Source organism: Tiliqua scincoides, chromosome 2 (genome assembly GCF_035046505.1).
Source record: "Tiliqua scincoides isolate rTilSci1 chromosome 2, rTilSci1.hap2, whole genome shotgun sequence".
In the NCBI taxonomy this organism is placed as follows: Eukaryota; Metazoa; Chordata; class Lepidosauria; order Squamata; family Scincidae; genus Tiliqua; species Tiliqua scincoides.
In genome coordinates, this window is record NC_089822.1 from 8,517,471 (window position 1) to 8,542,996 (window position 25,526).

The following is a 25,526-nucleotide window of genomic DNA, read 5'->3' on the forward strand; positions in this document are numbered from 1 at the left end:
CCTGGAAACCCCCAAGATGCAATGATAGCCAAAAAGCAGTTTGAGAGGGTTGAATTTCATATATAAGGATAGTGGCTGCAGTCCTTTATCGTAACAGTGCCATGCAGTTGTCACTGTCGTTTTCTACTGTGTTTTGGAGACACTGCGACTGAGAGATCTGCAGAAGGCAACATAGCCAGGTCTTTGGGCAGAGCGCTGTGCTAAGACCCCCCATGACACTCTCTGGCATGTGCACCTGCAAAGACACTGCCTGTCCCCACCAAGGAGCATTTTATATGCTCCTTCCTCCTCTCCCCAGTTGCACCAAGGCAGGAACAAGCAGCTGGAGAGCTAAAGACAAAGTGGGTTAATCTGTCCTAATTTCTTTTGCCTTTCTGAGTGTGGACTTCGTCAGAGGCCTCTGCATCATCCCAGAGGCCTCTGAGGAAACCTGATTGTGGAGGGCACGAGCCAGAGAAGGCAGGCATGCAAAGCTCATTGAACACTCAAAACTGCAGTACAAAAGCTAAGTGTTCATTTTATTATTTTCCAAAGTTAGGGTTCCACACATCAGAAAAGAAATCATAGCCCAGTGGAAGAACACCTGCTTAGCATGCAGAAGGTCCCAGGTTCAGTTCCCGGAATCTCTGGATAGGGCTGCAAAAGACCCCTTGACTTGGGGAGTCTTGGGGAGCTACTGTCAGTCTACGTAGACAACTCTGAGCTAGATGAACCAGTGGCTGAATTTGTTGTAAGGCAACTTCATACATTCAAAAACCAGCATCTGTTATCTGAGACAGAAAGATTGTGGCTAAGAACCCCAAGGTCACTGCTGGGTTTATTGTACAGTCAAGCACTTGTTTTATTGAAGCTGAGTCATAAGAGGATTAAAGACGTCAAGTGAAAGTCAGGACAGAGAGATGTGAAAGGGGGCAACTGGAGTTGCTGGGAGACTGGTGCTTGGTAATGAAAATAGGGTGACTTGCTCACTTCCCCCTCTGTTTCTGCTGATATGTTTTATTTCTTAAGCATACATTCACTGATTGCTTGGATAAGCCGTAAATGCACTGTCTCAAAGGTTAAATCTTAGGTGAAAAGGAGAACCTAGCACATTTGAAGAAGCTGTTCAGAGAGATCTCAGATTAGTGCAACTGATCCCCTTATTGCTTCAGAAACCCAGTGTACTTCATGAAGGCTAAAGTAGTTTTCTCATGAAGGCTATAGTATTCTCTCTTACATTTACTTCCCATCCTGGCAGATTACATCTGAGATCAGCAGTTCTGTTTTGTTTACTAAAATGATGTCCAGCTCGCTTAGATGGAACCATATAAAGAAAAGTTGTGTGAAAATTGTAGGGTGTTTTAAATTACTGATGGTGTGTTGGCAACCTTCAGTCTCAAAAGACTCTGGTATCGCGCTCTGAAAGGTGGTTCTGGAAAAGCGTCTAGTGTGGCTGAAAAGGCCGATTCGGGAGTGACAATCCCTTCCACACTGGGAGCAAGTGCAGTCTGTCCCTGGTCCGTCTCCCTGGCTATGGGCCTTCCTTCTTTGCCTCTTAGCCTCAGACTGTTGTCCAAGTGTCTCTTCAAACTGGGAAAGGCCATGCTGCACAGCCTGCCTCCAAGCAGGCTGCTCAGAGGCCAGGGTTTCCCACTTGTTGAGGTCCACTCCTAAGGCCTTCAGATCCCTCTTGCAGATGTCCTTGTATCGCAGCTGTGGTCTACCTGTAGGGCGCTTTCCTTGCACGAGTTCTCCATAGAGGAGATCCTTTGGGATCCGGCCATCATCCATTCTCACGACATGACCAAGCCAACGCAGGCGTCTCTGTTTCAGCAGTGAATACATGCTAGGGATTCCAGCACGTTCCAGGACTGTGTTGTTTGGAACTTTGTCCTGCCAGGTGATGCCGAGAATGCGTTCGAGGCAGCGCATGTGGAAAGCGCTGATGGTAACTGAAACAGAATTCCTTATTGTTGTGTTAGCACCCTGATATTGAGCAGAATGTATGACTTTGATTGGTGGCACCAGGTTCAAGTCTCCATTTGATCTTGAAGCTCACTGAGTGACCTTGGGCTAGTCACCATCTCTCAGGTGCCTCTAAAAATACCTTGTAATTCTCAAAAGTTTCATTTGTTACTTCTGAATATCAGGGGTGGAGCATCTGTATTTGTTTCTCAAGCAAATCTACCTCGGTGGTAGTGCTAGTGTCATTGTCGTTCCTTACTGTTGCCATTATGCCGCAAGTGTGAGCAAAGAGTTAAGTGAAAAGAATTCTCTTAGATGGCAAATTCCATTTTATGTTCCTTTAGCAAGGATAAACAAGGTAACAAGGATTTTGAGCTGACTTAACAGTATGTATTGGAATCGCGGAAGATCTGGCGAGGAGGTAGGATGTGGTGTCAACAGTGGTCCCTTTAAGGGTAAGGCCTGGGCATCCAGCAGAGCGTGATCAACTGCAGCCACTTGAAGGCAATAGGTCCATCAGGCAAAAAAGCACCTGATGAAGGAAGAGTTTGGTGTGGGTATTAGAAGGAGGAAAGCTTGAGGAAGGACAGACTGGTTTAATGGACTAAGGAATTGATGGCTAATGGACTGCTGGAACTGCTGATGGACTGATGTGTGAATGGACTTTGGAAGCTGTTGGAGCAGAAACTGCTGGAGACACTAAGACTGGTGTTTGGCTGCTGTGCCCAAGACCTGCTGAGGATCAAGGGGCTACTGTAGTGGTGGGAGACTGCAGGCAGGAAGGAGGACCTCTGTAGGTTAAACAGGTGAGCTACCCTAGTGGTGGGGTCCAGCAGTACTGCAGGGCAGAACCAGGGTCATTTTTGAGGAAAGAAGGGGAGCTAATTAGCTAAAAGTGGGTGTAATTCTCCAAGCAGAGCTTGGACTGGGAATCTGGCAGAACATAGTACGTGTTGTATTGTTGAGTTAATTAAGATAGAGTGGGCCCTTGGCATTCATGGATGCCTTCCCAGGCCTCAGAACAGCTCCCCAATGCAACTGGAGAAGCAACTTCTGGTTCATGTCTGTGACTTCTGGTCAAGTTCAGGAGCTGGTCTGAGTCCCAGTCGGGCCCATGGAATGCGCCATAGGCTGGTACAACCTCTAGAGGACCCAGCACAACTTACAGGTAAGTGATTGCAGTACTGGGCTCGAGCACCTGCAGATTTTAGTATACTGAGGGATGACTGTACAGAAACCTCCATTTTTCAGTCTCATTTGACAAAACGTATGACCTTTTGTTTCCAGGGTATGGCTTTTACATTAAAAGAACGGCAAATGCTTGGGCTCCAAGGACTCCTGCCTCCAAAGATAGAAACGCAAGACATCCAAGCCTTACGTTTCCATAGGAACCTGGCAAAAATGACTGACCCTTTGGAAAAGTAAGAGTTTGTTGCCATACTTTGCATTTTTGTAGCTCTGTCTCTCAATAACTTGATAAAATATATTTCATTTGTGACTGGATGTGTGTTGGAACATACCTAATGCCCCAGTTCAATATGCCCCAGATCTTCTTTGTGTAGAAATTCTGGGAATTCAGCTGTCTGGAAGCAGTCACTTGAATCCATGCTTAAAAAGTGTCTGATAAGAGAACACTGAACAATGCAGAACATGTGTGAGAGCCCAGTCCTATACCTGTCCACTTAGAAGTAAGTCCCATTGTGTGAAATGGGACTTAATCCCAGGTAAGAGTGTATAGGATTGCAGCCTGAGGGAGAAGAGGGCTGTCACTGAAGTACCACCTGCTAAGTATTTTTTCTCTACTGCCTGTTTTGCTTCTCTATAACTCTACATCTCTGTAACCCTACATCTATGTTATGCTAGCCCTACATCTTTGAACTCATTGTCATTTTCCAGCTATTTCTAACTTGTTCTTTTTCTGCACTGATTCTTGAGAAGAGTCTCTACCCCTGAGCACAGCCTATTGTCTATCTGTTTCTTTTTCTTATACAGAACTGGGGGCAATGTTTGGGTGCCAGCTGACTTTGTTAATAAGGTCACAACGGATCTAGGTTCTAACACAGCCATTTTCATCCTTTTTCAGCTCGTGGCACACTGACAAGGCACTAAAATTGTCAAGGCACACTACCAGTTTTTTTACTTACGTTAAATTATGTATTATTTCCCCAGGAAATATTCCTGGGGCAGGGGGTGGGGTGGGGGAGAAGAGGAGAGAAAAGTGCCAATTGCCTGCTTGTGTATTTGAGAAAAAAAGAGTGCAACCCAAAGGCCAATCCTATGCATGCCTGCTCAGAAGTACGCCCCATTATAGTCAATGGGGCTTACTCCCAGGTAAGTGTGGCTAGGATAGCACCCCCAGAGCCCAATCCTACGCATGCCTGCTCAGAAGTAAGCTGCATTATAGTCAATGGGGCTTACTCCCAGGAAAGTGTAGATAGGATTGTGGCGCAGTGCCCTTCCTCTAAAAATCGCTTTGGGGAGTTGCAGGCAAACTGGCAAGGAAAAGGGACTTTCAGGGACCCTGAAACCTTAGGTTGGGGGCCTTAGCAGACTCACTCACTATGTACCTGCTTGCTTGCTTCTGGCTCCCTCTTCTCACTCACTCCCACCTCCTGGCTCCTCCTCTTGTTGGCCAATCAGCATGCAGGCAGGCAACAATCTCCTTTGTGCCCAACCCTATGCATGTCTACTCAGAAGTAAGCCCCATAGTAGCCAATGGGGCTTACTCCCAGGAAAGTGAGGATCAGGTTGTAGCCTGAGTCGTGCTCAGTAGCAGGAGCAAGCTCCAGCCAGACTCTTCAGCTGCGACCAGCTCCTTCCCTGGCTGCTCCCTTGCTTGTGCTACCTGCTGCGGGAGGCTCAAAGCAGCCGCTTCTCCCGCACGCGGGCGGCACACCTGAGGCAGCCTCGCGGCACACCAGTGTGCCACGTCACAGCGGTTGAAAACCGCTGTTCTAACAGAATGGTTGATCACTTGCTCATAGAGCAGCATCCTGTATATCAAGAAACTCTGTTTCCAATGCGACTAAGGGAAATTGCATTCATTTTTCCCTATCAACATATAGGTACAACCTGAACTCATTATATATTTTCTTAGAAACAAATCTCACTGAATCACTGGGTAATGATGCATTGGTTTGCAGTTTCAGGCCAGGGTTATTTTCACAATAAATGCAAGGATAAAAGCTAGACAAGTCATTTTTTTCAGCTAGTGTCCTGCAGCACATTGATGTGCCACGAAAGGTCCGAAGGTATGCCATGGAAGTTTAGAGCACAGTGCTTGAAAATGGCTGAAAAACTCCTCTGGGTTTTGCAGTTCTGTTTCTAGGGCAACTATCTGTAGTAATGAATTGTCTGTCCCTAAGCCGGCGGAAGAAGAGGGACAGACAATTCACTACTACAGACAGCTGCCCTACAACCAACCACAGAACCCAAAAGAGTCACTTGGAAGCCAGAAGTGGCATCACAGGTCTGTGTGCTGTAAGAAGGAAAACATTGAAAATAGCTGGGATAGATTGCTGAGCACCAAGCATTCCATTGACAGGACTTTGCGTTTGGTTTTAAAAATAGCTTTCTGCTGCCTTATGTTCCACTAGAAATTTTAGACATTTATGGGTAGGAACCTGGGCTTAGGGAGGGAGTGTATGCATTGCATGCAAGATGTCCCAGGCTCAATCCCTGGCATCGTCTGTTGAAAAGAATGGGAGAGCAGGTGATCGGAAAGCCCTTTGTCCAACATTCAGGGGAAGTGCTCCTAGTCAGAGTAGCTGGTATTCAGCCCGGAGTACCGATGTTCCAACTTGAGATAAACCAGTATCATGTGCTAAAGGACTGATTACAATCCAGATTATAAATCGTGTAGGGCTTTTTGCCGGGTGGTGGTGGTGCTGATATTTGTAAGGAGGTTTTGCTATCTTGGCCTGTACATGTATACTTTCTTCTACTCAAAGACACTTGGTCAGTGAGACAGAATTTTTGCTGGGACCATGGCAGGAAGGTTTTGAATACGTGCACACACCCCTTCTCCCCTTCCCATAGTGTGGTCTCTTCCCCCCTCCTGCTGTTTACAACAAAAAATATAGTTTTGCTATCAGAGGTTGCTTGTTTTGATGGAGGAATGGCTACCATTTTGGGGGGGGGGCATAAAGGAGAAAGGCTGCTTCTTGTCATTTTCCTGTTCAGTATCCACCATCCCACAAGTTGCTTGTTGCCCCATGGGTGAAAATACATGTATCTCTTTGATGGGGCCAAAAACAGCTTATGGTGTGTGTGTGGGGGGGGGGGGGGGATGGATTTTGAGCAGAGAAATGGCCAGAAGAGAGAGAATCAGGTGTCCCCCTTTCCCTGTTCTCATCTCTTTCACTGAAGTTTTTGCAGCCCCCTCCTTTCCCTCTGCTTTTCTTTGATACTCTTGGCTCTGGACGGCTTTCTGGTTGAACAAAGAAAATGCTGAAGGGATACTTAACCACTTGTAACAGGTAACTCAACCCTGAGCAGACTGAGAACATGGGAGAGCTACGCATGAGGCACACAAAAGCATTTTTTCTTATTCTTCCTTTCAGATTTGTCTTCAAGGTGTTCCTCACCAGCAGCAAATATCAAAATCTAACCTAGCATTTTCTCTGCTTCATTTACAGATACATTTACATAATGGGGATCCAGGAAAGAAATGTAAAGTTATTCTACCGGGTATTGCAAGATGATATTGAGCGGTTAATGCCGATTGTCTATACACCAACAGTAGGCTTAGCATGTACCCATTATGGACACATCTTTAGGAGACCAAAGTAAGGACTCTTTTCTATTATATCATCAACAAACCTTTGTAGAATTACAGTCCTTAAGATTAAAGAGCAGGTGTGTTGTTTTTAATTGTACTGCTTAGTAAAGCACATTGATGGCTAGTTCAAATCACTGTGAAATTTAGTGCCCACAGTCCCATTCTTGCCTAGCTTCCCCATGTGCTCTGCCTTTTCACTTAGAACAGTGGTTCTCACACTTTTAGCACCGGGACCCACTTTCTAGAATGAGACCCTGTGAAGACCCGCCGGAAGTGATGTCATCAAACAGGAAAATTTTTAACAATCCTAGGTTGCAATCCTACCCACACTACCCAGGAGTAAGTCCAATTGACTATCATTGTTAAAAGAATATACCTAGTAGCTTGTTAAAAGTACAGGTCTGTCACATTTCCCCAAATCCAGTCACATACCATGGTAGCATCAAGTCTAATATATTAAAAATGAAATACTGAAATGAATGGGGACCCACCTGAAATTGGCTTGCGTCCCACAGTTTGAGAAACACTGCCTTAGAATTTCTTGTCCTTTTCTTACAAGTCAGTTAGGTTTCTGTTTCTTTGTAAATTATGCCCTTCATTCAGCCCCTTTCCTTCTGAGATCCTTGTCCTATAGGTTCTTACAACATCTTTCCAGTCCTCAGCCTGTCCCACATAGCACCTCCTGACCCTAGAGCCCGAGTGAGGTTTTCAGTACAGCCAAATGGACAACTTTGCCTTCCCTCACAGAAGATTGTGAACATTTTGACAGTGTTGTTTCCCGAGCAGTTATTCATAAACATTCTGTGCCATCATACCAGTTCAGCCAATCAGTATTGGAAGCCTCATTGCCACAAGTGCAATGTAAATAATAACAAAAATAGATTGTAATCCTAAAAAGTGTAGCATTTCTAGACTCTTGTTTCTTGTTAGCATTGGTCAACAGTTTAATTTTTTTCCCTAGTTAGAAATTTTTAACCTTGAATTTTCTCAAAAAATTTAATTTCTGCTTACAGAGAATAGTGACTAGGGAAAAGATTAAGCTGCTTGTCTTTTCCAGCCTCTGAATTACAGCGTGTATCCCACTCCTAATGTCAACTTCGATTGTTGATGGAATCTGGACACATTTTAGACCAATTTTGTTTTTTCTAGTAGGGTTTTTTGCTTTGTGTTTTGGCTTAAGGACATTTTTTAGAAATCTAATTTCATGTTCATTGTAAAACACAAGTACTGAATTGAATATATAAAACGTCAGAGTAAGAGATTCATTGTGCCAAGATTTTTCTGCAAAGAAAAGGGATGACTACATTTACCAGTGGTCAAAAGTTTCTCCATTTTGGTTTTCTTGTAGAGGATTATTCATTGCCATAACAGACAGGGGACATGTTAGATCGATTGTGAACAACTGGCCAGAAAATGAAGTGAAGGTACTGCCTCCATACAAATCTCTCTCTGTATGTGTTTACTTCAGGGCAGGATAATGTAACATTTCCCCAATTGCAGTCACAGTTATAGTAGCATCAAGTCTAATATAGTATTAAAAATAAAATATTGAAATGAATGGGGACCCACCTGAAATTGACTCGTGATCCACCTAGTGGGTCCCGACCCACAGTTTGAGAAACACTGGAGTAGAACATTGTAAAACATTGGATGGACCAATGGTCTGGTTCATTACTAGCCTATTTCGTATATGATTTTTGAGCAACATATGTTTAGAATGTTTGCCATCCACCAGAATTGTGCATGAAAGGAGCATTAACTGGCATCTGTAAGAGAAATAGCTTGCTGTGTGTCTTTAGTGTGTGGCCACATAGTGTAGGAAGTTCTCCATTTCAGAACAAGGAAGGTGCTGTGTTTGATGGGGGCTCCTCCATGTGGCCTCATGGAAGCTTTTCTTTGGCACGCCCACCGTACATGTAACATATGAAGTGGAAAAAACATTTCCTTAATTTGGTTCCACCAGAAGTACTGAATTTTAGCTGTTTCAAGAACAGAAAGACAATGGGGGTTTGTGCAGTATTCCTATAATAACCCGTGACTGATGAAGTTAAATTTTCACTTGTACCTTCAAGGCTGTCGTCGTAACGGATGGAGAGAGGATATTGGGTCTTGGTGATCTGGGTGTGTATGGAATGGGAATTCCTGTTGGCAAGCTGTGTTTATACACGGCATGTGCTGGAATACGACCTGATAAGTGCCTTCCTGTGTGTATTGATGTTGGCACTGACAACCTGGTAAGTTACAGCATATTTTTTTCCAATATACCATTTGACATTTGTTTATCCCATAGCATCCATTGTTTTCTTAAACAGAACTGCCCCTGTTTGACCCAGGAAGCATTGTTTCTGGCTGTTCTTTGAGTCACTCATGGTCAAAAGCAGGGGTGCCCAAACCCCAGCCCTAGGGCCACATGCGGCCCTCGAGGCCTCTCAATGTGGCCCTCAGGGAGCCCCCAGTCACCAATGAGCCTGTGGAGATTTGTTGGAGCCCGCACTGGCCCAAAGCAGCTGCTCTCAGCATGAGGGCAACTGTTTGATCTCTTGCAGGAGCTGTGGGATGAGGGCTTCCTCCACGCTGTTTCACGTCTGTGATGAAGCAGCGGCAGCAAAGGAAAGGCCAGCCTTGCTTTGTGCAAGGCCTTTTATAGGCCTTGAGCTATTGCAAGACCTTCATTCTTATAAGTTCATCTTTAATATATTCATTTATGTATACTTACGTAAATGTATTCAAATTTTAAATGTAAATCAATTCTTTTTTCCCCGGCCCCTGACAGTATCAGAGAGATGATGTGGCCCTCCTGCCAAAAACTTTGGACACCCCTGGTCAAAAGTAATTAACAGTTTTTATATACTGATTTTCAATGGAAAGTTCACAAAGTGGTTTACAGAGCAAATCAAACAACTAATGGCTCCCTGTCCCAAAAGGGCTCACAATCTAAAAAGATGCAAAAGAACACCAGCAGACAGCCACTAGAAAAGACTGCTGGGGTGAGGAGGGCCAGTTACTCTCCCACTGCTAAATAAAAGAAGAGCACCCACTTAAAGTGCCTCTTACACAGTTAGCAGGGGTATTTACCCAGTTAGCAGGCAGTATTTACTGACGTTGCTTGATAAACGTTAAGGTCTTCAGTACTCTCCACTCAGTTGTCTTAACTAGGTAATACCTGATGTCCCGTCAGTGTTCCAAGTGGAGCTCTACTGTCTTTAACTTTGCCTGCATGCATATGGTGGAAACAGCTGAGCGTGGAAAACAGAAGTCTTCAGCATATGCAGTTGCGGTTATCTCGGTGATTGTGGTGGTTTGAAAAAAAGACTGTCTCCATTGCCGGAATGGCTGCACTGTCTGATAGTGTTGGGTGTGCATATCTTCACTGGTCCATGCGCTGCTTCCTCCGCATGGGCAAGCTTGGGAGATATTAATGTTAATGTCATTTGGCTGCAGAGCTCCATCTTCAAACTGGGCTTTAGAACTGAGCCCCTTTCAGGCATTTGGCTCCACAGGGACAAGAACTCATGAAGGCCTCCTAAAGATGTGCTAGTTGAGACCTGGCCCTACTAGTGTGTGAATATTAGCACTGCCCACTGACCAGCATTTTGTCTGCGTCAACAGACACTAAAGATAGAAAGAGATTCTCCCTGTGATTGTCACCTGGAATTTTGGGGGTGGTGGTGGTGGTAGTGCTATGTTGGTGTTCTCTTAGGAGACCAAGAGAAAATATTTCTTTACTCAGCATGTGGTTGGTCTGTGGAATTCCTTGCCACATGATGTGGTGATGGCGACTGGCCTGGACGCCTTTAGAAGGGGATTGGACAAGTTTCTGGAGGAAAAATCCATTACGGGGTACAAGCCATGATGTGTATGCGCAACCTCCTGATTTTAGAAATGGGCTATGTCAGAATGCCAGATGCAAGGGAGGGCACCAGGATGAGGTCTCTTGTTATCTGGTGTGCTCCCTGGGGCATTTGGTGGGCCGCTGTGAGATACAGGAAGCTGGACTAGATGGGCCTATGGCCTGATCCACTGGGGCTGTTCTTATGTTCTTAACTACAATTCCCAGGAGGCCTTGCAGGTCTCTTGTTATCTGGTGTGCTCCCTGGGGCATTTGGTGGGCCGCTGTGAGATACAGGAAGCTGGACTAGATGGGCCTATGGCCTGATCCAGTGGGGCTGTTCTTATGTTCTTAATTTCTCCCCTTGGAGATGAATACCTGAACAAAGCTCTAGTAGAGGCACTACCCCCTGAAACGTGGATTGTGCTAGTTGCTGGGGAAGATGGGGGGGGGGGGGAAATAAGTGAGTGATGGGAGATCTATCCTGCCCTTAGGTCAGAGACCTGGGCTAGGTTACCTTTTGACCCTTGAGGGTCAGCGCAAAGGGACACAGTCTGTCCTTTATTGCCTTTCTACTTCAAAGCAGATTCCAGATGTATTCTTAGACAATTCTCTTATTTTTGGTCAGCTGCTTAAATTTCTACTAAGAGGAAAAGCTGTTCAATATTGACTCCAAATGTGCATGTTTCCCTGGAACAGCAAGAAACAAATGGGATACTTATAGTTTAATATACTGTATCGTGATCTAATGGCTTCCTTGCGCCCCTTTCTTTTCACCAGACGCTTCTGCAAGACCCATTTTATATGGGACTCTACCAGAAAAGAGACCGCTCACAGGTTTATGATGACCTCATTGATGAATTCATGGAAGCCATTGTCAACAGGTATATATTCTACATTACCTGCTGCAAGAAAAATAATTTTAGTGTGATATGAAATACATGCAACAGTGCAATCCTATACATGTGTACACAGAAATAAAATTCAATGGGATTTACTCCCACGTGTGTGTTAGGATCATACTGTTAGCTTTTGCAAGCCTAGTAGATAACACGCTGTATAAATTATGTCTTGACAATAGAAAGGACTAGAATCTCAATTTTTTTTAATGCTGAAAGGTGAGCTTCTTAGGCTCACTTCCATGCCTGGTATCAAGATGGAGTCTTTTCTTAGATGCTGTTTTTAGCTTGCTTTCATTCTAGATCATTTTACTTTTATCTTTTTTTTCTTGCTTGTGTTTTCATTCTATTGCTTGTATCTTTATTGACTGTGTTTTATTTTTGTCAAGATGTAAGCTACCTTGAGCTGGGGGGGAGGGGTAGAAAGTGAGATAAGTTAACACAGCAACAACAAATTGTACAACTTGCTATGCATGCAGCCCTGATGAAGATTGCTTTTTGTGTATGAAAAAGTGTGTGGACTTATTCGTAAGTATGTTAAAATGCACAGAGTTACTAGCCCCCAGTTTTACTTAGACTGTACAACATGTGCCCTTATCAGTCATTTGCAGCATATCAATGGTGTGGGGAAGAGCCTTAGATCAGTTGTAGCATATGCGCAGAGCATGTAGAAGGGCCCAGATTCAGTTCCCAGCATCTCTGGTGAAAAAGAATCTTATGTATCGAGTTTGGAGAGGCCACTGAAAGGCTGCTTTTGGGACAGCAAGGCCAAACTGGGATATTTTGACCATATGTCCCATCCTGTGCGTGCTTGCAAAAGAACTAGCTCTTAGTACTTACACTAGTTTTCTAGTCAGCAGGAGGGCCTGTCCTGTCATAGGGAAAATGCTCTTTCCGAGCCCACATGATGATATGTAAACTGTTATGTTTTACTTTAAGTAAAGTTGCTGCTTCAAGGACATCTGTGCAAGTACAGTCTTGAAGTGTCCGGTCCTTGGCAGCACAGATAGTTAATGTCTCTGTTTCTTCCTGTGCCCTCTAGATATGGCCAAGACACGCTTATTCAGTTTGAAGACTTTGGGAACCACAATGCTTTCCGCTTTTTGAGGAAATACAGAGAAAAATATTGCACCTTCAATGACGATATACAGGGTAGATAAAGCCTTTTGCGCTCATGGCATATGTCCACAAATGAGTTTAAGTTCTGCTTTGCTTTCTTGTTGCCTGGGACGCTCTTCTGCCCTTCTCTGAGTGGTTTGTTTTACTCCCCAGGGACGGCTTCGGTGGCCTTGGCTGGGTTGCTGGCAGCACAAAAGGTTATTGGTAAACCAATCACAGAGCACCGGATTTTGTTCCTTGGTGCAGGAGAGGTGAGTGGTGTGACTGAAAGGAGGACTGGAATAACTTTTTATTTACTTTAGTTTTATTGTGGTCGTAAGCAGGTTGCTTTGGTTGGCTATCCTCCCAGTGTAAGAGATGCAGCCAGTATTCCCTTGAGGGAATTTGTGCCACTGTGTGGACCCTTTAAGCTGCTGTATGGCAGCTCACCACCATTTTCAGACACATGGCAACGATGTTACCGTAATCACTGGACTTCTGGGAATGCCACGCTCCTAGCTGTGCAGCTTTCCAGGACTTTGACCTGTGCAGATGTGCGGCTTGAAGGGAACAATGGTTGCAGCGCCATCATTTTAACTATTTGGGTCCTGGCATTGAAATTAATCACCAGAAATAGTTGACAAGCTGAAGCGATGGTCTGTGGCTAGCAGTGCATCTGTTGACCCATTACATGTGAGTGAGGGATCCCCCTTGCATGCATTCTGGATAGTTGCACATGATGCTTGTACCACACTATCCACTAAAAACTTTTTTAAATAACTGGTTTGCGAGGGCCCTAGCTAACCTGTTCCACTCAGTTGCACCTTTTCCAAAAGTTTGGTGCTGCTGCTGGAAAGGAGGGGTCTTCCAGGTCTCGGGTAGATCTTAGCTCCCATCTCCTGGGAAAAGCTCTAGAGATGATGTAATTGCCACACCCGAGCTCTAGACCTTGCCCAGCTCAACCCACTCTACAGCAGCTCTTCAGCCTGTACCTATTTAGCAGACAACCATTGGTAGAAAACACTGCCCTTTTGATGGCTTTCTGGGGCTGGTTATGTACAGTATGTTTGGGGTGTTTCCGTTTGCAACTGTTACCCTGCACATGCCCAATCTTGTCTGATCTCAGAAGCTAAGCAGGGTCAGGCCTGCTTAGCCCTTGGATGGGAGACCACCTGGGAATACTGGGTGCTGTAGGCTTATACCATAGTCTTTCGAGACTGAAGGTTGCCAACCATTTTTTTTTTTTTTAGAAATAGATTTTCTCTATCTAAATGCCACTTCATTTCATTTGGATTCTTTTACCCTCCACATCCTTTGATGCCAGTGGTTCCCAAACGTCTTAGCACTGGGACCCACTTTTTTAAAATGACACTCTATCAGGACCCATCTAGCTTTATGAGACTAAAAACAAAGGTTCACTTTATCTCACTGTTCAAGCCCGTTTTTATCTTTTTTTACTTGGGAAGGGGAGGTGGTAGCGGGGGTGGGGACTGCCTTCTGGAGTGGTTGTTGAGCTTCAGGTTCATTGAATCAGCACCATTCTAGTGGCCTTGTGTTCCCCTTTGCCTTATTCACAATTAAATGTGCACATGTGGCTCAGTTTCACTTTCATTAGGGCTCAATACAATTGTCAGTGATCAGCTTGTCAGTTTCATGATCCACCCAAAATCAGGCTGTGACCTACTGGTGGATCTCGACCCACAGTTTGGGAACCACTGTTTTATTCTTTAGGTTGTGAGTCCCTTTGGGATAGAAATAAGAACATAAGAATTTTTGAAAAATTACGATAAGCTATCAAGGGGTTGGGTGGGAAATAAATTGCTAAATAGGATAAATATTTTTTTTGAGGCTATTCTGTTTCTGTAATAGGGAATGAAGGCAAAAAATAAAGAACACATCTTCTAATACTGAGCAGGAACTTCTATTGTTCCTTTTTTTGTACATTGTACAGTTTATTATTATTATTATTATTAACAGTACTTATATACCGCTTTTCAACTAAAAGTTCACAAAGAGAACGGTTTACAGAGAAAATTCAAATAACTAATGGCTCCCTGTCCCAAAAGGGCTCACAATCTAAAAAAAATCCCGTTTCATTTTTGTACTTTATTTAAGCCCTTTCTGCCTAATGTTGCATATACGTTGCATTAACGTTGTTAATATGTTTTTAATCTGTTTTAAATTATGTTTTTTAATCTGTTTTAACCTGTTGTAAGCCGCCTTGAGTCCCTTCGGGGAGAAAGGCGGGGTAAAAATAAAGTTGTTGTTGTTGTTGTTGTTGTTATACACAACAGGGACCAAATGTGTACACCTGTGGGCCAGGCAAAAATGAGTCTCCCAAAGGTGCCTAATATTGTAATGTACAGTATAAATTTAACTTCAGTTAATTTAGTGGTCTTCAAACTATTGGTCTTCTGAAAACCTGGTCTACCAAACAACCTCTGCATGCAGAAGACCCTGGAAAGTGTTCACTGGTGTACAGATGGTTCGGCTGGGTTGTTGGCTGAGTCTCTCCATCTCCCCCTGCCTCCATTGCCTGCTGCCCCATGATGAGCCATACAGGATACTCCAGGCTCCTCTATTGACTGCGCATTGCCACAGATGATAGCAAAATGGCCACTGATGCTCTCCTTGAGGAATGTTGGTGTTCCCCAGAACAAATCTTGAAAACCCTTGGACTAGTTGATTAAAAAGGAGGTGATGAGTCGGCTTGAACTCTTTGGTTAAGTCATTTGTTCTCCAAAATGATATGTTTTCAGATGTTTGTCTTCCCTATCAGGCTGCTCTTGGCATTGCAAATCTCATCGTCATGGCTATGGAGGAGAATGGCCTTCCTGTGGAAGAAGCTCATAAGAAAATCTGGATGTTTGACAAATTTGGTTTATTGGTTCAGGTGAGGCATCATTTGGGTTTTGATTTGGCATGATCTTTCCTCTCCCTCTTCGTTTTGTCTCTCGTCATCCAGAATCCTTCCCTTTAAAATTTCCAGGATCGGGAACAAAAGGTAGATGCCAACCAAGAGCCTTTTACTCACCCAGCCCCTGATCAAGTGCCAAAGACCTTCTTGGATGCAGTGAATGTGCTCCAGCCGTCAGCTATCATTGGTGAGTGTTTCAGCTGTTGAGTGCCAGAAGAGCTGATACCACAGGAGCAAATGGTGCTTTTAATGCAGCAGATTCCCGTAACAGGCCGTGCAGTTTCTGAGCATCAGCTTCAGAGGAATTGCATTATCCTTGGTGCCTGCCACTATTGTGCTGGAAGCAGCTCTCCTGGGTTTGAGACAGGATTCTTCCCCATTCTACTTGGAGACACCTAGTGCTGAATTTGTCCATGCCAGGCTGGTAAAAATAGATCAGGCACAAAGGCTCAGTTTCAAATGACTTCTTTTTTTTCCCCTTCAGAAACAAGTTTGACCTTTTTTCATTTCTAACAGGCTTCTCCCCCCCCCCCTTGTACCTTCCGATTAATTCTAGGGGTTGCAGGAGCTGGCAGGCTCTTTTCTCACGATGTGATCAAAGCAATGGGCTCTATCAATCAGAGGCCAATAATATTTGCACTGAGCAACCCTACCGTGAAAGCCGAATGCACTGCTGAGGAGGCTTACACGTTAACAGAGGTAAGGGAAAAGATTTTGGCGTGGCTGGCTTCCCTGTTCTTTCTCTGGGGCCCTGCTGGTTGGTACGCTTGACTGAGGTGCCTTCTGTGATGCAACTGCTTTTTGCTTGGGGCACGCTTTGGTTTTAGCACATTGGCTCATCTTTGGATGGGTGGTTGTCTTCTCCCCAGTAACCAAATCATTGGGCCTTTCCTTTAATGGGAAGTAAAGCCAGACCTACGTCCTTTGTTAAGCTTAGTGCCAAGGGCCAGCCCATTATTTGCTTTGAGCTATTTTGTAGGGTTGTCACCCAGTTTCTTTAATGAGTTGACATGGGTAAAAGCAGAAATTCTGAAGCAAGAGTGAGGCTTTCTTTGTTTTTAACCATTGTAAACGTGTCATAGTGGGCATCATCTTAGAAGAGGCATTCTTTCCTATGTACAGGAAAACGTAGTACAAAACATCCTCTCCCCATCAAAAACTGCCAGCAGGAAGACAGTGAATTCTGGGAGAAGGATCTTATTTCTTGTATAGGAAAAACATTCAGTCACCTTGCAGTGGTACAACCCAGAAATAGGCTTACTGTCCAGCAAGAACATGACCTGTTTATTGGTCACCCCCTATACTTGATTACATGATCATTTATTGTGGGATGACTCAAGATCCTTTGATCGTGCCATTGATTTTGGCAATAACTTCAACCACTGCCATTGTAATCAAATCTGAAGTGGGTTCAGGTATGGATTTTGCACAGTCCTGTCTCTAAGCCGGAACTGCATCGCGTTTTAAACTGGAGTGCATTGCATTGTGAGCAGCTGGTGGTCTGGGATTTTTCCAGACCTGTTTTCCTCTCTTTCCAGCCCATTTTAAGAAAATTGAAAGTGGTAGCATAGAGGCGTTGCTACCTGTGGTGCACTTACTCATTTCTTTTGTTCTGCTCTCTCACCGAACAGGTTTCGCAGGTGGTGGTGGTGGTGTGTTTTGTTTAGAGCACTGCAAAATCTGTTTGTTAGAAACATTTGTGAACATGTATTGACTCTAAGAAGTTGCCGTGTACTGGGTTAGATTACTGGTCCATCTGGCCTGGTATTGCCTACACTGCCTAACTGGTTCTCCAGGGTTTTAGGACCGGAGCCATTCTCAGCCCTTTCTGCTTGGCATGCCAAGCAGTTACTCTACCATGGAGCAATAGCCCCACTCGCCATCCTAGCAGCACAAGTGTAACATACCAGGAGCAAGTAACAATTGCTTTCATTTCTCCTTCAACTCTCTCGGAGATCCATCTTCTTCCTTTAAGAAGATAAATGTTTAATTCTTAAAGACCTTGAATTTCAAAATATTCACTTTGCTCATGAAAGAATTCATTAATACGTTTATACTTTTTAACCTGTAAATTAATCTTGCAGAGGAAAATAGGTTATGTGGATAATGGAATTCTTGTCATGTTGATCACGCCGGATATTGCATGGTGTACATTCGGAAAAGGATTGATATACCTCAGTGACCTAGCTAGTGGGGGTGCAAAGCACTAAGTCTTGCAAGGAACCTCTCTGCTGTGTGCAAGCGGCCCCTCCCCTTCAGAACCAGGCGTACGCCTCCGTTTTGCTCCCACTGCCTGGAATGGCTCCGGGGGGGGGGGGGGGAGAGGCCCCTTACTTCTGCAGTGAGACTCCCTGCCAAACTTAGTGCTCTTCACCCCCTCTAGCTATGCCACTGATATACCTTGCTGGCTGCTTTATAAGAAATACAGAAATGGTTGTTGCCAGTCTTGGGTATTATGGATAGGAGGAGCTATAAGGGAATTCTTTTTCTACCTAAGAAGTCTTAATCATGGGTGCCTCTTACTGATCCATTAGGTTATTTTCTTCTTTAAAGGATCATTAGTGACAAGGTTTTTTGATGTTTGAATATGGACATACTGTACTTTCCGGCTACTTACAACTGAGCTACGTTTGGCAAAATTGCATGTTGGAGTCTTTTTGGGACTCTATCTTACTGGCTTAAAAATTGCATTTTTTAAAAAGCGGATTGCATTTTTGAGTGCTCCGCCACATCAAACTCCTTTAGATTCTTATGGGATTTCCTACATGGAGATAATCTTTGAGGTGGTTCTGATAAAGATCCATCCGGGTAGAGGCTGTGTATGATGGAGAAGCAGAATTGCAGCTGCCCTCTAGGAGTGTCTGTCTTACCTCGAGGCCCACTAGATGTTCACGCTTTGACTATGTTTGCATATATTTCAAGTTGGTGTCCAGCACCGGCAGCTCAGTGTGATCATTGCCCAGATTGCCCAAGACTGAACTTATTCTATGGAATGAGTCTGTGTGTTGGACTAAATGCATGCAGGCCTTGATGCAACTAGTGTTCAGTGCTTACTTGTCTGGTACGTTTGCCTACTAGGCACACACACTCTTTAACAGAACAGTAAAACCCCCAAAGTGCAGTTGAAATGCATTCTTAGTATTAGACCCAACATGTTTCACATGGATATTCTTCTTCAGGGGCAATGGTAGACGATGATTCTTCTGTATTAACACACTTTATGTATCGGGGGGGGGGGGTCCTCTTCTGTTCCTACATTGGTGTCCTTCCTCCTTTCCTTCAGATCCTGCTCTTGGCTATTCATAACACTATCCTGTTGGAGCCTTGTCCAAACCCCCACCTGGTGTAGTCATTGCTCAGTGGCTGCCCAGTGTATAAATAATTGCACGTCTAGGCTTGCAGCAGAGCTTGGCCTGTATTGCCACACAACTTGGGATCTTGTGTGCAACTTGCAGAACTGGCTTCCAGCTGTATCATCCCCCCATTTCTTTGTTCCACAGGGGCGTTGCCTGTTTGCAAGCGGCAGTCCGTTTGAGCCTGTGCAGCTGAGCGATGGACGAACCTTCAAAGCAGGCCAGGGAAACAATGCTTACATCTTTCCAGGTAAAGCCTGGGAGGGGTTCTGTTTTTCCCACTGCATCCAGGTCAGGAGGTTGAAAACTATTTTGGTGTGTAAGCCTTGTTTGTGAAAAGCCACCAACCTGTGTGGTGGTGAATGTACATGGCAAAAGGTGTCTTGAATGGCATCAGAAAACTCAGTATTTCTACAGTTTCACCGTTCGATGCTTATGAGACGGAGAGAGCTCTCAAGCAGAGTGCCGTATTTATAGTGCCCCCCCAACAGAGACCAAGATTTAGAGCAGGGGTCCCTAACGGAGCCTGTAGAGGTGTGTAGTTGAACCCACCTCCTGCTGCCACTGAGCCTTTGCCCCTCCTCTGCTGGCTTTGATTGCAAAAGAGAGGATGTGTGTGGAGCGGAGGAAAATGAGAGTCACTCACTCCTCTCACACACACCTCCCTCTTGAAACACAGGCACTCACGGAGCCAAATAGAGCTTCAGGGGGGAGCATGTTGAGCAGGGCAGCTGGAGGAAATGGTGGAATCAGTGAGGGATGGCAGGATGGATGGAAGAAAGGTTGTGTGCATGTGCCTGAATGAATGAGCAGAAGGTATGTGCTCATGTTTGAAATCTGATTTGGGGCCTGGCTTTCTGAACAGCCATTCTGTGCTCAGTTCAACTGCCCATGGCACCCACCACCCCTTCTTGGAATTTTTGTAGTGCCAACAGACTCTACGAGGTTGGTGCTCCTCTTTTGGGGGTTTGGCTAGGCCAGTTGACAGAACTCTGGTCCAGTGATGCCTTTGTTCAGATCTTCAGTCATTAGAATACTTTTAGAAGTGATGCTCTGGTAGACCTGCACATCTGCTGACCCACTAAGCTTAATGCAGTCCACCTGCCATATGTAGATTTGATAAAGCTCCTGTTTATGTTGCCTACCTGAGATGGCAGCAAGTGGACAGCAATCATAGAGTTGGAAGGGACCTAAGAGGTCATCTAATCCAACCCCTTACCTGTAGCAGGAGATTCTCCTACAGCATCCCCAGCAGGAGATGTTCCCTGTAGGTTGTGCAGCTGCTCATCTGGAAGCTGAGCTCTGTGCAGCACGGAGTTTGGCAACCCAAACATTTGGTGATGACAAGTGGTGATTTTCAAGGATGGTGTCGCAACACAGTCGGGACCCCACAAAGGCCCCACGCACAGGCACAGACCTCTTAAAGGTAGATGAGACGGGACTGTCATTCATTTGGCAGATCACAATGATCTGTGTGCTGTGTGCAAAGAATGCTTTTGGCTAAAACTGTATGGGTACCTCGGCATGTGATATGGGAAACATCCATTTCCATTCTAGGGAATAAATGATATTCAGGCTTCATGCGGAGTCAGTTTGCTGTTTTTTTGCAATGGAGATATTGCTTGGAAAGGAATCAGAGTTCAGGCCAGAGCACCTGCCATGCCTGCAGAAAATCCTAGGTCCAGTCCCTTGTATTTACAGGGAAAAGACTCCTGTTTAAAATCTTGGAGAGCCACTGCCAGTTAGTGAGGGCAGTACTGGGCTACAGGGACTGGTGGTCTGACAGCTTCATGTGCTCCCAGGGCATGATCTCTCCTGAACTAGAAAATCGTAGGAGCAAAGTTTATCTGACATGGTAACATTTCAACATGCACAATAGCAAGTGGTGTGACATCAGTACGCAAAGGTGAGGGACCTGATCTTTGGGCGTTATTGGAAAGTGGTCTTCGTTATGTGTCTCAGAACAGCTGAGTGAGTGAGTGTCTCTGGACAATCTCTAAAAGGTAATGTAAGGGAAAGGGCCCAATCCTATCCAGCTTTCCAGTGCTGATGCAGCTGTGCCAGTAGGGCATGCACTGCAACCTGCAGTGGGGGAACAGTCACAGAGGCTTCCTCAGTGTAAAGTAACATTTGTTCCCTTGCATCAGGGATTCATTGGCGCCAGAAAGTTGGATAGGATTGGGCCTTATGAGTATCTATGAATTTATTTATTTAGCGTATGGCATATAATACATGGACTTATATATCAGTTAGACTAGATCGATGTCCAGTTCATGCAGCCATTCAAGGACAGAGTTACCTTCAAAGAAAAAGTCAGACCATGGGCCAGTATACGCCCTCGGTTTGCAGCCAGACACAATGTGGTACATGGTTTGGTGGGAGAATCCGCAATCAGTGAATAAGTATGCTCCACAGGGAGAGGGGACATGCACTTCCTGTTTTTACTTCCAGCTGTTGACAGACTGGCCAAGTGGTTTCTGGGTATTGGAGGTAGCTGATCTCTGAATGCTAGATGCAGGGGAGTGGCAACAAAATACAGGTGTCACATTGTCTTGAGTGCTCTGGAGGCATCTGATGGGCCACTGTGGGATGCAGGGAGATGGACCTTTGGGCTGATCCAGCAGGACTGCTCTTGCATTCGTAGGTCTATAGCAGTGATTTTCAACCTTTTTCATCTCATGGCACACTGACTAAAATTGTAAAGGCACACCATCAGTTTTTTGACAAATGACAAGGCACACCATGCTGTTGGTGGGGGGGCTCACATCCCCCAACGGCCCCACTAATAAATAACCCTCCTTCAAACTCCCGTGGCACATCTGCAGACCATTCGTGGCATAGCAGTGTGCCACGGTACAGTGGTTGAAAATGGCTGGTCTATAGAAATGATTTCATTGCAGTTCTTTGAAAAATGTACCTGTATTTTAGGTGTTGCCCTTGCTGTCGTTCTCAGCAGTGTTCGACACATTAGTGATAAAGTCTTCTTGGAGGCTGCAAAGGTGAGTGACTTGAAGTGAGGTGAGTGGCATGTCAGGTGATTGAAATAAGTCTGTGTACTGCAGTTTCTGTGTGTATGGTGGAGTGGAGGACTTTCAAATAGAGGCAGTGAACTGTAGGCATTCCAGACCTGCTGTCACTTCTCTTGTTTTTAAGAGATTAGATTCGCAGCGTGATTTTTAATTATAATTGGCTGCAGGTGCTGTTGATCAAGCCACATGGTAGAAAAGGTTGGCTAAGTTCCCTCTGGAATGAGGGTGAACACCTGCATTTGGGCAGGTTAGATATAACCCTGCAATGCTCTCTGTAGGTGAAAGTCATTGGTGCACTTAAAAAAGGAGTGTCTAATAAAAACTTTAAGGGCAGGCCTAGATTTCCCAAGAGACATAAAGGTGTTGCTGACCTTGTCTTTCTCCACTCTTCCCTGTAATATCGAGTAGAAAATTATGTACGATGTGACATCTTCATGCTGTTCATTTTTTTTTTCCCACTCCTGCCTTGCATCATTTTTCATTCCCACTCCAAAGTGTCTCCTTCCTCAAGAGATGATTTGCAATAAAGCAGTAGGGGAGGGAGGAAGTGCTTAACCCTCATCCCACCGGCTCTGTTTCTCCATCTGCAGAAGGATTTGCTTCTGCAGATCCTAGAGCTGTGTTTGCAAGGTAAATGTAGGTGTGGAGCACCAGTGGGGTTTGAAAACAGCAGGAATTCTAGGAGAATAGCAGAGGGTCGGAGAAGCGTTCAGCACTCCCTTTCCTCACTGCTTCTCTTTAACATATTGCCCTGTCCTGGGTGTTTTGGTGATGAAGAACCAGATACTAGGCCACAGTTCCAGGTGGCTGCAGCTTGCGCCTTCCTCTGTGCCCACTTTCTGTAAGCACAGTGCAGTATCTTTTGGTTAGGATTTCCATCTGAGTAAGATTTTTCTGTGTTGCAATCAAAGGCTTTGACGGAGCAGCTGAGTGAAGAGGAGCTTGCCCGTGGACAGCTGTATCCTGCACTCTCCAACATCCGAGAGGTTTCCATTAACATTGCCGTGAAAGTAAGTGGATTGGGGGGGGGGTAGGGAAAGGGGGAAGACTCAGCCTAATTATTGGCATTGTGGGGTAATGGTGGTAATGTGGGGGAGGGAAATAATCCGTATATTCCTGTAATTGGAGATGCTACATGGGGCAAACAGCAGAACCCACTCTACTTGTTTCTAAAAGGTTTAGATAATGGCTATGAGAATTAAGTAGGAACAGTGCCCATGCCTCATTATCTGGCCTTGGCCTTCTCTTCCCCATCCCAAAAGGTGTTGTCTGTTTTCAAAAGCAGGAGGATTGACTGGGGGCCCCCTTTAGCTTCCTTAGCTGCAAATGACAGTATATATGGCCAATCATGATCATAATTCCAAGATGTGGGATTGCCCACACAGGCCTTCCTTTCTGCTGGGGCATCACTTTGCAGCTCAGCGATTAAGAGATGCTCTGCAAAGTGATGTCTCGGCAAACACAGCACGGCTGAAAGGGCCATCTGCGTGATAATTGGTCTCCCCCTTCTACCTTTTCAGCAGTGCTGCTTCTGCCTATATGTTGTTTTGCAGCTTAGCAGGTGGTGGTTGTGCTGGGAAAGCCCAATCATCAAGGGGCCCTGATAAAGAGCATCCTCGAGCTGTATGATTGACACCCCCCCCCCCGTCTTAGAGCTTTCTCTGTGCGCATGTGCACTCCCCCCGCTGCCTTTTCTAGGGGAAGATCATGCCCTGCAAACTGTTTCTTGTTCTGTTCTAACACTGCTTTTGATTGGCTTCAGCAAATCTTAAAAGATCAGGACATCCCATGTAGATATAGAGAAATAAATGTGCATAAATATTCTTCAGCAAGAACTACATTTCTCCTTCATTTTCTTTTTCACCTGCTAGTATTGGCCTTGCTGCCCAGGTTGGGCCTCCATGGACTTTCAGGCCTGGATAAAGTGTCCCCAGTTTCCACCCCCACCTCAAACGCTTGGGTCCTCTTTGTACAGAGAGGCAGTATATAGATACAGGATGCTGGGGTTAGACAGACAAGGGGAGACCACTATCTTCATACAGTGCTTGTAAGTTTCTAGATCCATTTTCAGCAGAGGCGAGCCAAATGTTACATGAGAGTAGTTGGACATTTGATCCAATCTTGCAAAGCATTTTTTTCCTCCATTTTGATGGAACTCTTTGAAAAGAGTTTGTGGGTGTATTTTATCTAATTTTAGCTGCTTCTTTTTTAAACCCAAAATACTCCCTACTTCCAAAAGCACCGAAAAGCATCAGCTACACAATGATTTGCTAATTTCTCTTCCAGGTTATGGAATTTTTGTATGCCAACCACATGGCTTTCTATTATCCTGAACCAAAGGACAAGAACAAGTACATACGATCAAAGATCTGGACCAGCGACTACGAGTCCTTCATACCAGACTTGTACGACTGGCCTGAAACTGCACGCTATCCACCGAAAATGCACTGATTTGCCCGAAGAACATGATCCTCAGGTGGTATCAGAATTCTGCAGTGAGCCCCTTTGCAGTCTGATTTTTCACATCAGGACTTTCTGAGACTTGTAACTTATATTTTTTAAAACTTTTCCTCATAACAGTCACTTGGATTTCTCATAGTGTGAATTTTCTCTGATGACCTGTGCTCCCATGAATGAAGTGGTGACCTGGCATCAACACAAAGTTACTTTTTAAGTTCACTTTTACCACTCCATACTTAATTTAGCCAGACAGGGAATCCTTAATTTATCCCTTGCCCTCTCATTATGGGCCCGGTGTATACAGTTAGCAGAATCAGGGCCACTTTTTAATGGACTGTGCTATTTTAGGGTTTCATACTGAAAGCTTTCCTCTTTGAAAAATAAACTAATTGCATGTATAAAATTAACATATTGGAGGAAAAGGTTTGTCTGAGCATGCTGTTTTTCTGCTAGCAAGGAGTGTATTTTTCAGGGGGCAGGAAGTATTCAAATGCACAGATCTGCACTCTCCAAAAAAGTTTTAACCCTTGGTTAACTGTATTACCTGAGCTGATTACCAAATTGCTCCTTCCTTTTATATATGCTCACCTCCTTTTGTGATCAGATGGCCCTTGCTGTGATGTCATTTTTTGAGCTTGTGAGAATAATTGACTAAAGCCATCTTCATCCAAAGTACAGGCCTCCTGTTTCCTCTGCAGGGCAACATGCAATGGTGTGTGTTCCAGTTTCTGGACTTTGGGTGAAGTCCAACAGCTGCACTGTTCTTGTGGGCATTCTTGGTAAAGCTAGCTGTTGTGAAAATTGATTTTTCATTTGTGAGGTTTACTATATTGCAACAATAACATTTTCTATAAGGTTTAAGCTAGAGCCCATTTAAAGGGTTTAAGGGACAGTGCACTCCAGGTAGGGCTTGCTCTCCATTAGCTACAAAGCAAGGTTATGAGACTCCTCCCCCCCCCAAAAAAAAAATAAAAAAATCAGAGAACTACAGTACTCAAATCTGTCATATTGTGTAAGGAGGTTTTCTCAGACTTTTCATTTTCCACATTTGTAGAGGTAGGAATGAGGTACACCAGAGTTCATGTGATCATTTCAGGAATGGAAGGTACCTGTGTACCTTAGAAAATCAAATTGTATAAAAGCACAGGGCCAAGTGGCTTGAACAGATTTAGTTCAGTAGTCCTGCAAGATTTAAAATGTTTGAAAAGTTCCTGGGG

The 25,526-nt window shown here is 44.7% G+C and overlaps 1 protein-coding gene across 2 annotated transcripts in view; it reads left to right on the plus strand.

The window, feature by feature from the left end:
- The window catches only part of ME2 (malic enzyme 2), a 35,185-nt gene extending 10,139 nt beyond the window's left edge, over positions 1-25,046 (plus strand). For both annotated transcript variants that reach the window (XM_066613724.1, XM_066613725.1), the window contains exons 3-16: positions 3,232-3,365; positions 6,582-6,731; positions 8,073-8,148; positions 8,797-8,958; positions 11,334-11,437; positions 12,495-12,604; positions 12,725-12,822; positions 15,330-15,443; positions 15,540-15,654; positions 16,024-16,166; positions 18,968-19,070; positions 21,749-21,819; positions 22,761-22,859; positions 24,136-25,046. In XM_066613724.1, the coding sequence (XP_066469821.1) occupies positions 3,232-3,365; positions 6,582-6,731; positions 8,073-8,148; positions 8,797-8,958; positions 11,334-11,437; positions 12,495-12,604; positions 12,725-12,822; positions 15,330-15,443; positions 15,540-15,654; positions 16,024-16,166; positions 18,968-19,070; positions 21,749-21,819; positions 22,761-22,859; positions 24,136-24,300 (1,644 nt within the window). In that variant the 3' untranslated portion in view covers positions 24,301-25,046. The remainder of the gene's footprint in view (positions 1-3,231; positions 3,366-6,581; positions 6,732-8,072; positions 8,149-8,796; positions 8,959-11,333; positions 11,438-12,494; positions 12,605-12,724; positions 12,823-15,329; positions 15,444-15,539; positions 15,655-16,023; positions 16,167-18,967; positions 19,071-21,748; positions 21,820-22,760; positions 22,860-24,135) is intronic.
- The last annotated feature ends 480 nt before the right edge of the window (positions 25,047-25,526 follow it).